Source organism: Octopus sinensis, linkage group LG7 (assembly GCF_006345805.1).
Source record: "Octopus sinensis linkage group LG7, ASM634580v1, whole genome shotgun sequence".
NCBI classification, from domain to species: domain Eukaryota; kingdom Metazoa; phylum Mollusca; class Cephalopoda; order Octopoda; family Octopodidae; genus Octopus; species Octopus sinensis.
In genome coordinates this window covers 96,208,311-96,220,866 of record NC_043003.1, presented here as the reverse complement: position 1 = coordinate 96,220,866, position 12,556 = coordinate 96,208,311, and the positions used below count along the sequence as shown (strand labels likewise).

The 12,556-nt window shown below is 32.7% G+C and overlaps 1 protein-coding gene across 1 annotated transcript in view; it reads right to left on the bottom strand.

Annotated features, from left to right (window-relative positions):
* LOC115214536 (phospholipid-transporting ATPase ABCA7-like) overlaps nt 1-12,556 on the bottom strand; it is a 298,993-nt gene that overhangs the window by 171,125 nt on the left and 115,312 nt on the right. The window contains 5 exon segments of the mRNA XM_036504975.1: nt 558-665; nt 3,506-3,648; nt 4,868-5,141; nt 6,433-6,516; nt 10,300-10,578. Coding sequence (XP_036360868.1) covers nt 558-665; nt 3,506-3,648; nt 4,868-5,141; nt 6,433-6,516; nt 10,300-10,578 — 888 coding nt within the window.

Below are 12,556 nucleotides of genomic sequence, written 5' to 3'. Positions count from 1 at the left end.
CTTCTTTGTCTTCTCTTGATTTCCCGTTCCGGTGGCACATAAAAAGCACCATTTGAGCGTGATCGTTACCAGTGTCGCTTTACTGGCACTTGTGCCAGTGGCACATGAAAAACAACATTTGAGAGAGATCATTGCCAGTGCCGCTGGACTGGCTCCTGTGCAGGTGGCATGTAAAATCACCATTTGAGCATGGCCACTGCCAGTACTGCCTGACTGGCCCTTGTGCTGGTGGCGCGTAAAAGCACCCACTACACTCTTGGAGTGGTTGGCATTGGAAGGGCATCCAGCTGTAGAAACTCTGCCAGATCAGATTGGAATCTGGTGCAGCCATCTGGCTCGCCAATCCTCAGTCAAACCGTTCAACCCTTGCCAGCATGGAAAGCATATGTTAAACGATGATGATGATGATGATGGTTATGATGATAATGATGATTTCTACAATGGGCACTTTCCACTATTAACTTAGAATACATTTTTATTCAGCTAGTATTGCCTTATATGTTGACATTATAAAATAAATCATAAACTTATACATGCTTATTGTAAAATCCACTTACCAGTATCTTACTGAGGTTCCGCAAATTCTTAATAATATTATCAGGATTATTTGCAATTTCAACCAGTTCACTGAAAATGTTTCTTATATTCTCAAAGCCTTCACTTGCCTGAAAGTTTATAGATCATTTATTCTTTTAAAATATTTTACAATTTTATGCACTAAAAATTTTGATATAATTGGAACAAAATGTATATTTTGAAAATGATTTTTGATTATACCGGTTTATATCTTGTACTGTAGCCAACCACCTAATATCTTTATCTTTATCTTTTACTGGTTTCAGTCATTAGACTGCAGCCATGGTAGGGCACCACCTTGTAGAATTTTAATTGAGTTAATTAATCCCAGTACTAAATCTCGTTTTAAGACTGGTACCTATTCTATTGGTATCTTTTGCTGAACTGCTTGGTTATAGGGACTTAGACACACCAACACCAGCGGGGAAAAAACACGGACACAAAGATACACATACAGATATATGATGGGTTTCTTTCAGTTTCCGTCTACCAAATCCACTCACAAGACTTTGGTTGGCCTGAGGCTATAGTAGAAGACACTTGCCCAAGGTGTCACACAGTGGACTGAATCTGGAAACATGTGGTTGAGAAGCAAACTTCTTACCACACAGCCACACCTTTTGATATATTTCTAAATCATGTCAGTAAATTAGTTCGCAGAAAATCAAATACTCAGATTTAATTTGTAGCTCTGTTCCTTTTACTTTGCAAAAATTCTATTATCAGTCAAAGGCATATGGACAATAAAGATTGAATATCCCACTTTTATCTCTCATTCTTCTCATTAGCCAGACAACTGATTCCATGTGACAAATTATTATTACAGACACACACAAACAAACACATGTAAAGGTGTATGGCAGAGTGGTTAGAGTGTTGGGCTCACAATCATGAGGTAGTGAATTCAATTTCTGGACCAGGCTATAAGTTGTGTTCTTGAGCAAGACACTTTATTTCACATTGCTCCAGTTCACTCAGCTGTAGAAATAAGTTGCAGCATCACTGGTGCCAAACTATATCGGCCTTTGCCTTTCCTTTGGATAACATCATTGGCATGGAAAGAAGAGGCTGGTATGCATGGGTGAGTTCTGGCCTTCCATAAACAACCTTGCCTAGACTTGTATCTTGGTGGAGAACTTTCTAGGTGCAATCTCATGGTCATTCATTGTTTACATCATAAGAACTTATAAATTTTGAGAGATGTGAAATAATTCTTTTAGGAACAGTGAAACTTGAAGCAGATAAAGCTCTAAACAATAGAATGTAAATGATGGGTTAAGAAACCTTTGTGGAGAGAAAAAGTCAAAGGCTGTTTGTGGAACATGAACCACATCTCCTGTAAAGATGACAGACATGCTACATATATTGGTTCAAATTTTGGCACAAGGCTAACAATTTTGAGGGAATAGGTGAGTCAATTACATTAATCCCAGTGCCCAACTGGTACTTATTTTATTGACCATGAAAGAATAGAAGGCAAAATCAACCTTGGTGGAATTTGAACGCAGAGCATATGGGTAGACGAAATGCTGCTAAGCATTTTGCCTGGTGTGCTAACAGTTCTGCCAGCTCACCACTTTACATATTCAATATATATTACATATGACTTGTATGTAACATGGCTGAAATCATGGCCATTTGGTAAAGTTTGTTTCACAATCATGTGGTTCTAGGTTCAATCCCATTGAGAGCATTTCAGACATCTAGTATAACCTTGCATAGACAAAAATATAACATTATTTTTCTTGAACTTTCTATACTCTAAAAAACACACTGTTTCATTTTTTGCTCAGTTTACTATTAATGAATGTAAAAGAAAATCAGCCATACAAACTTATCAGATGTACAAACTTATCTATATAAACATTTTTCAATTTTCTTATCTAAATTTCTTAAATCAACACATAGTTAAGGTTGATAAATATATTTCTTAGAAAATATTTATGTTACACTTTATGTCAAAAGTCCACTTCTCAAATAATTATACATATATATTCAGAGATTTTCTTTCTTTTTGACCAAATTAAGAAGAGAAATATTCTATTCAAAAATAAAAAAAAATAAAAAAAAAAAAAAAAAAACGTGTCTTTCCTGTTAGCATTAATCAAAATGTTTATAAATTTTCACAATGTTATGAGAGTCATAAAGTTTTAATTATATTGATTTGTTTCACTTTGATACCAATCCATCTGAAACTATCTCTGATGTTAAGATACAAACTTACTAGTTAAAGTGGTCGAAATTAAAAATTTCATTGATACTTCCTGTTAATTTAAATTTCAAACAACATTTTAGAAATGATAAAGTTATTTTATTAAATTCTTCATTATTTTCAAAATTAACAAAAAAACAAACAAACAAAAAAAAACAGACATTGTATTTTAGCAGAAATATAGTACAAAAACGGTTAAGAAGAATCTTCTGAAGGAAAGGATTATGTTAACTTAATAATAATTGGATTTATTTTCAATCTCTGTTTTTACTGAAAATACACATGTCACACAACATTCTAATATTTCAAATGAAGAATCTGAAGAGACATGTAGAAAAAAGTGAAACCTTTGTAAAGAATCAAATAAAGATTGCAGGACATAAAGACAATAATGGTGCCAACAACATGGAATAGTCACATCCAGTACATTGCAAATCTGGATTCGTTGTTAATCTTCTAGAGGTCTCACAGTATATTTTGGGTACCATTACATGCACGATTCTTCCATTATGATGTGGTTTTTGTTATTAGTAAACACATTAATTGTTGCTTTATTGACATTTAGGCCTTAAACTATAGGTCATTCTCTCAGGACTGTTTGATTGATTTCCAGGAAATCGTAAATGTGATAAATTCACAAACAACTATTTATTTAAAAAATTAAAAGGAAAATTCACTAGCTCTTTCATATTTAGAAACCCAAAAGATAATACTTGCCTTCTTTATAATCTTCTTGACAATGGGAGCATCAGGAGCATAGGGTATTACCCCTAACATGACAGATTTTATCACATTTTTCCATAAAAAGCGAGCTAAGGGATTATCCTCAAGAGATTTCATAACATCTTTATAGAAATCAGCTGAAATAGAATTATACATTGAGATAACATTTTCAAATCAAATAAATTTTCAACTAATTAAGACATATTTTAGAGAAAATTTTGAAATTTCTCTAGATTTGTACTTATAACCAATAAAAGTCTCTTGTTTGTAATAATTATTTCTGTTGCTAAGTATAGTCAAATAAAATTATTATTAGTCAAAGTTTTAAAGGAGAGAGAGTATAACTTAGATAATTTAGATTGGTTTTGGCCATTATTGGCCCAGGCCATGACTAACTCACAACAGATTTGATTCAAGTCTTGGACATAAGGAGAGAAAGTTCTTCTCTGCATAGATTTAATTTCAGAATGATTAATTGTAATTATGAACATGTAAGAGGTCAAAATGGTGAAAAATATAATGCTTTATAGTATTTAATCTGAATATCAAACAAAATACAATAAAAACATCTATTCTATAATTATATTCTTTTCACTATCTTCATGACTTCTCTTTTGCAATATCAGAAATGTTTCTTATAGTTTGCACAATACAAAACCGTAAATTATAACAGCAAATTAAAATGAGTAACAATTCTTTTGTTTACTTCAATTTTGAAAAAAGTCTTGAAAGATAAAAGAATATTTTCACAAGTAATTATTACATGTTTTAAAACAGATTAGATTTAATAAATCAATATGCATAAGTAAAAGTATGTGTGTGTGTGTGTGTGTGCATGCATATATTGCTTTTCCTCCAGTATAATTTATATTTCATATTTTTATAGGTAAGATATTATTTGAAATCCATGATAATGCAAAAGATTTTGAGTCAATAATGATTTTTTTCAACAAACTGAAAGCGAAAACCTTTATTTGCAATGGACTGAACCGATTCCACTTTGCAACTTATAGCATTAAAATGGATCAAGAGTAAAAACAACCTTGGTAAGAGATTTGATTTCAGAACGGATGTAAAAATCTAAATATTGGCCCCACCCAAATCAGAATGGAATAAGGATGCTAAATAATAATAATGATGATGAAATATGCTCAACAAAATTGAATATATGTAGGACAAGACTACATAATGTGAAGCAACTATGCCCAATTATTCTATTGTTTCTATGAATCCTTTCCTATTTAATCAACATTTCTATTAAAAAATTAATGAAACACGACAAGAGAAAAAAACCCTAAAAAGTAAATATATTTCTCTAATAAGAATGTCATAGCAAAGTAATGTTACTTTACTTACATACTGTATCATCCAGTTCATCTAAATTCTTTTCCACAGATGGCCGGCTCCTGTAATCCTGCAACCTTTGTGCTATTTTTGACTGCTGGTAGCCAGAAAACTCTACAGAAGTATTTCGACCACAGAATATGTTACTAATGCTGTTAAGAATAGCAGTAGAATTAACAGAACCATTTGTAAAAGACTGTGGATTAAAATTCCTCATTTGATCACTTATGTCATTCCAATTGGTAAAAACTTTTCCTAAATATTCCATCTTCTGAATACTCTTCCACTGAGAAAGAAAAATAGAATGATATGATGCAATTAAACTTTATTTCATCTGAAATGAAATGGTTTATCTCAAAGAATTTAAAATTAAGAATATGTAAAATAGTAATAGATAACAGGGACACAACAGTAACTTTAAACTCACTCATACCATTATCATACTTTTATTTACTCATAAACATATAAAGGTAGTGTGTGCGCGTGCGCATGCATTTCTGTTTCCCCAAGCATTTTGGATTAAAGAAAGGAAAACTGTCTATTCAGCAGAGTAAAACTCACAGCTCTCCAAATAGAATCCAGTGGAAACTATGAACTCACTACTGGAAATTAAAAAGAACAATTATCAGATTTACAATGGTCCGGCATTGAACTAGACCAGGTATATGTTACATATTCTGGTTATGGGGTCGGCACATCTACAAAATATAGACCTACCAGATGGTTGTTCATTGTCAAATTAACTTAGCCAACTGCAGCATTCAGATGTTTAAAGATAATAAAAACAGAAATTTAATTTGTACTTTTTTCTTCTAATTTTCTAAATATTTATTTGCTGTGTATCGAACCAAATTCGGTGACTGGCACCCATGCCAACCTCCCTTCATTGGACACTAAACTCTGCTTACGAAGACCTGCTGGGGCAAGTGAAATCAAAATTGAACCAAATTTGATGGCTGGCACCCGTGCCAGTGGATCACTAACAGCTCCATCCGAGCGGTAACACTGCCAGAGCAGCTGTCTGGCTTCTGCGCACCATTTGAGCATGATCATTACCAGCATCACCTTACTGGCACGTGAACAAAACATTCGAGCGAGGTCATTGCCAGACTGACTGCTAGACTGACTCCTATGCAGGTGGCACGTAAAAAACACCATTTCGAGCATGACCATTGCCAGTACTACCAGACTGGCCCTCGGGTCAGTGACACGTAAAAGCACCCACTACACTATCGGAGTGGTTGGCATTAGAAAGGGCATCCAGCTGTAGAAACTCTGCCAGATCAGATTGGAGACTGGCGTAGCCATTAGGTTTGTCAGTTCTCACTCAAATCGTCCAACCCATGCCAGCATGGAAAGTGGACGTTAAATGAATGAATGATGATGGGAGAAAGGAATGAATAATAAAATCTGGTTTCTCAGATACAGTACTAAGATGTTATACTGAAGTTTATTCTAATAATTAAGAATGTAAAATATATATTATGGAAAATTATAATTAATGTAAATGTAAATTCATTATAAATAAAGAAAAAGAACATTTTTTTATATGCTGAATAGTGATAAATTCAACTTACAAAATCTTCAATTAGGACCAAATTCCGCACCAAACCTTTCAAGTCTAAGGTCTGATGAGTATTTTGCTTTGCATATTTCTCAAACTGAAATACAAAATTGTGCACCATATTCAACATAATCATGTTCATAAGCAAATAAACAGAAACTGTTGTAAACATAATGATTTTTAAAGATGGTAGAGCACAGAAGAAAAAGAGACACACTTACACACACACATATATACACATACATATATACCATACATATATACACATACATATATACACATACATATATACACACACATATATACACACACATATATACACATACATATATACACATACATATATACACACACATATATACACACACATATATACACATACATATATACACATACATATATACACATACATATATACACATACATATATACACATACATATATACACATACATATATACACACACACATATATACACACATATACACATACATATATATACATACATATATACACATACATATATACACATACATATATACACACACATATACACATACATATATACACATACATATATACACATACATATATACACACATATATACACATACATATATACACATACATATATACACACACATATATACACATACATATATACACATACACATATACACATACATATATACACATACATATATACAAATCGAAAATTCAAAGTAACAAATAACAAAACAACAAAAGTGAAAAGGATGTACACATGGAATGTATTAGCTTCACACATAGTATAAGATGGGAAAAAAAGTGGGTGTATAATGTTTCAAGAATGGCTTTTTGTCAGAGAGAGGAAAGAGGAAAGGCCCGGAGAAGGAAAAAATAGTCCAAGAAAAGCACATGTGGTTACATGACTGAAGTATCATAACGTAACATACATACATACATACATACATACATACATACATACACACACACACACACACACACACACACACACACACACATGATGATGACTGTCTCGTCTTGTCAGATGATATCCATCTCACATTCAGCCTGTTTGATCAGATTTACTTTCTCGTGCATGGATATAACTTTTCACACCATAGAACTTTATAGAATACAAAACAGATCAAGAAATGAAATGATAGCGGGACATTTTTATGTCATTGGATTTAAGTGATGAAAACTAGTACAACACTTTTGCCAGTGTCTCAGTCGCCATAATAGAATCCAGTGACAAGCATTGCAAGACAACTGGTACTATTTCGACAGCAAGTTTTGTCAGAGCATCTTTCTCTTAGAAGAGTTGCCTTTCCCATAGCTTTGTCAAAAATAACAGGAGCTCCTTCTACCCTAGGGAAATCTATTTAACATATATAAGAGAGTTTAACAGGTACAACCATTCCAAGTCACAACAGACCTAGGAGGAATAGTAATGAAGTGGTGACTCAGTGCTGAGCACAACTCCAGAACTCCCATACTGGAGCCTCACCACAAAATGCAGTTTTATGCAATACCCATGTCTATATATATATATATATATATATATGCAAGTGTGTATATAATATGCCATTTCTATGTGATATTTAAATACCATTTGTGTGAAGCTTTTTCTGGTCAGGCACATCACAGTGCTTAGTCATCATAAAATACCTTCAAGATTTCTAGCCATTGGTTTAAACATTCCTTATGTGAGAACAAAATGGAGATAAATCACACTTCAGCATTGCTGGTGTCCTCTTCTGAGTTTTTCAGTTCTATCTTTTGGTTCCAGCAATGCATCATATTACAGTGTACAGTTCAATGTAAAAGGTACAGAAAAGGGAATCATTCAAGAATATAGGTTTGAGCATTAATTAGTCCAAGACTGGAATTGCTGTAGATCAAAATTTATCCATATCTCATTCTTGAAATAAAGAAAAGAAGGTCTCTGAAGAAAAATTATGAATGAAGTAGAGATGAGAATTCTGAATTAAAAAGTCTTGCAAATGAGATGTTGATTTCTACTGAAACTCATCTTGACATATAATTTGATGCCTATAGAATGAGCAGTACTGGGAAGTCTTAAAATCCTTAATTATTTTTAAATTGTCTATATCTGGTTCATATATTCTAATTGTTTTATGTTCAAACTGGTCAGATCCAGTGTCTCACACCTACCCTACAGTGTAATTTCAAAAATCAAAATCATATCATTAAAATTTCAAAGCTATAAGATAATGCATGATAAATTCAAAACAATGAGAATAAATAAGCATTGCACTGGACAGAGTAATCTGAATGTTAAAAGTTAAACACTAACGAACACTGTCCCCAAAACTGTTGTTCAAAGTGATGCTAAAAACAGAATAAATACTAACAGTAGTAATTAGTAGTGTGTTTTTCAGAATCTCAGAGGAAGCTGCTGCTTCAGTTAAACAAACTGTGATCTATTTTGTGAACTTTCTTTGTTGATACTCATTTCTTTTATTCTAACCACATAAACTTTTAATCAACAATCACTAACATGGTTCAATGAATTTAATATATCAAAGAATGATGAATTGTTACATTTGCAGAGTACTTCAGGTATACAAATGCAACATCACCAGTACCAAAGCTGCTACTACGACACCAACTTCAGCTTTTTCACTGAATGTAAGAGTCACTAATAATGAACCCTTGTTACATTATCTATTTTTATGATCAAAACATCAGAGCTATCTAGTTCTTACTGTCTCCAACAAATATGAGAAAACCACCTTTTGAAAATCCATTTTCCAAGCTGGCATAAATAGCAACAGAACAATAAATAATGTTTAGATCTGAAGGTTTTCTCAGCTTTCAAAATTATACAGAGTCCTTAGATTTTTATGTTGGTTTATTATCTTCAACCAGGATCTTCATTCTAGGATTGCTTCCCAGTACTGCTCATTCTATAGGCATCAAATTATATGTCAAGATGAGTTTCAGTAGAAACCGACATCTCATTTGCAAGACTTTTCAATTCAGAATTCTCATCTCTACTTCATTCATAATTTTTCTTCAGAGACCTTCTTTTCTTTATTTCAAGAATGAGATATGGATAAATTTTGATCTACAGCAATTCCAGTCTTGGACTAATTAATGCTCAAACCAATATATTCTTGAATGATTCACTTTCATGATATCCTACTTAAACTTCTTTTTCACTACTGCAAACACATCGTCAATTACTTACACAGATACAAAATCAATCATGTACATGCATCAGAATACCAATCAAGTTCCTATTTGCATCATGCTAGAGAAATAAAGTATTGTCACAAACATTCAATTTATTCGGTACTTGATGGCCCTTTTGTAACATGGGTAAGACGCACCATTTAACTTGCAGAGATATCTCTTCAGCTTCCAAACATGCAATTTTGGATAAATATCAGAAAGTGACTTAATCATTTGCCAATGTAAAATATTTTTGTAAGTTTGTCTTAAATGTTTATGTAATTTTCCAATTTTTACTTAGCCTTTGTTTCGCACATTCTGTGTAATATAAGGCTTTCTTTTCAAAAGTCCCAAGTTACTCTGGTTATTAAAGAAAAATTTAGGAATGTGTATCATGTATGATGCATGAACACCAGAGAAATATGTCTTGTATATCCCATGGGATACTCGGGACAAGTAATGGGTTAAAGGAATTCACTTGCATCAGTATCATGTTGTGTGAAAATAGGGAAAGGAAATCAAGAGTCTGCACACGCTAATCATAATATTACTACTGCATAGGTTTTTAGACATTTTATGAATTCTATTTTAAGATCACCTGAATTTTCCTCATAATCTCATGCATCAACACAGACCTTCCTCTCCCCCATGAATAAAAGAAAATGAAATTCTTCTGGCTTAATTTTAATTTACTTACTTCTTCAATAAAAGATATCCAGCTGAAATTATCTTGAAAATCTTTAACTAACATTAATGCCTGCTTTTGAGTAAGGTTCTGACATAACTCTTTCTGAACTTGAATTGCAGCTGAAGGATCTTGAAAAGTTAATATGTTTGTTAACATGCTTCCATTACAAATGGAATTATAAATCATCTGGACATTGCTTGGATTTTGTAGAATGCCGGCCCTTTGGGTCAAAACATTCTGGACATCATTCATCCATTTAACTGTTCCAATATCTTCTCTGTCAGAAATCTGCAAGCAAAGAAAAAAAAACAAAAAAATACTTATTTGGTCCTCTTTAAAAACATACAGCATTCTAGAGTCAAGTTTCTGCAGGTATGCACATTCATAGATGGCTCAGTAATTCATTAAATAATTTCTGATCATTTGTAGTGGAATTTTTCCTTAAACCTTTCACTTGCACTTTTATTTCTTGTCTTATATGTTAAATTGTTGAACAATTCTTAATTTATTAACTAGACAACTGGATTTTATTTTTATGATGGAAACTTTGGGTTAGAATCACAACTGGAAGGAGACCTAGGAGTAGACTAAGAACAAGGTGTTGGATAATAACCAGTCTCAGTTAGTCATGCTTGAAAATTCAACCAGAAAGTCTACTGATGGTTGCTTCTCATAGAACCCTATGGACGAAGAGCTTGAGGACTCTACTCCCACAACCCTCCCAAGAATAGTGGATGGAGAGGATGGATAGATGTACATTCAGGTAAAGGTCTTAAATTTGTGAAGAATAAGGCACTGTTATGCCTTTCTCAGTGATATTACTAACATAGTTACTACTGGGAATCAAATTTCAGTGAGACTTAACTTGCTAGGAGTTTACTTCTCTCTACAGTTCTTGGCACACTTTCTGGTTATGAAGTAATTAACAAACATTGTCTTTAGTAGAAATTGAAGGCAGCAAACATGCAGAGTTTTATGGTATTGGAAGAACATGTGTGGCACTTGTTCTAATTCACTGCATCTTGAGTTCAAATCTTGTCAAGATCAACTATGCCTTTCATCTTTTCAGGCTCAATAAAAGAAATAATACTATCAATCTACAGTGGCAAATTGACAGAACTGTTAAAGGGTCAGGTGAGATGCTCGTCAGTATCTGCTCCAGTTCTTTGCATTCTGACTGCAACACCTTCAATGACTCTGGTGCCAAACTATATTGGTCCAAGTTGGTGGCCTTTCTTATGAATAAACATGGGTGATGTGGAGAGGGGAGACTTGCATGCATTGGCAACTACTTATCTTCCTCAAAAAATCTTACACAGGCCTACACATCATATGCAGATGTATAACCAATACTGACCCTACATTAGAAATTAAGTCTTAGAGTTACAAGAGAAGATAACTTTTGCAATTGGATTAGTCACTGTTTCATGTTGGTGAAGCTTTCACTATTTATTATCATTTATCTATTTTATTCTATACTTTTTCTTTTTTTTTTCCACTAAACAACTTTTAACTTCATGCACCAAATCTGAAAACTTACTTTTGGGAAAATACAATTGCTTTGTGTTGCTTTATTATAAACTATAAAATGTAACATTAATGCTGTTCCAGTGGGAATCAGTGCAATAAGCAGATACTAACAGACAAATAAAACTGAGTTTCTGATTCCATTTGCCAAAATATAAGCATCACCACAGATAATTGGCTCCATATCATAAGTAATGTTCAGTTTTATTCCATTGAATTATGCTCATTTTAGGCTCACTTTGCCACAGTCTGAATTGATCCACTATCCTCTGTGTGCAATTATCTTCAGTATTGCATTAATGAACTTGAAAGCTGAGATTTTTTTTTTTTTTTACAATATTTCTTTTTCATAACTCTATTAATATTTTCCACATACAAACATTATGTTTTATGAGCATACTAATTGCAATGATAATAATTAAACTGCAATACTTTAATTATAGCTTTTATCTTGCTATTCTTATTCTGAAAAGTTAATTACTCCCAACTCCATAATAAGAAACATTTATTATTCCTTGTACATTGGAAAGAATACTGTTATTATTCAGTTATATCGTTATAGATACATGTTATTTTGCTAATAAGACTATTTCAGCAAAAAATATGCAATAGCTTGTCTTTCCTAAATATTGTCTAACGTTCTTGAAAATTTAAATTTCATGAGGTGAGAAATTTTAGTCTTTTTTTTATCAGTTACTTTGGAAATTATAAATTGGTAAGTTTGAAAACAGAAAGAAAA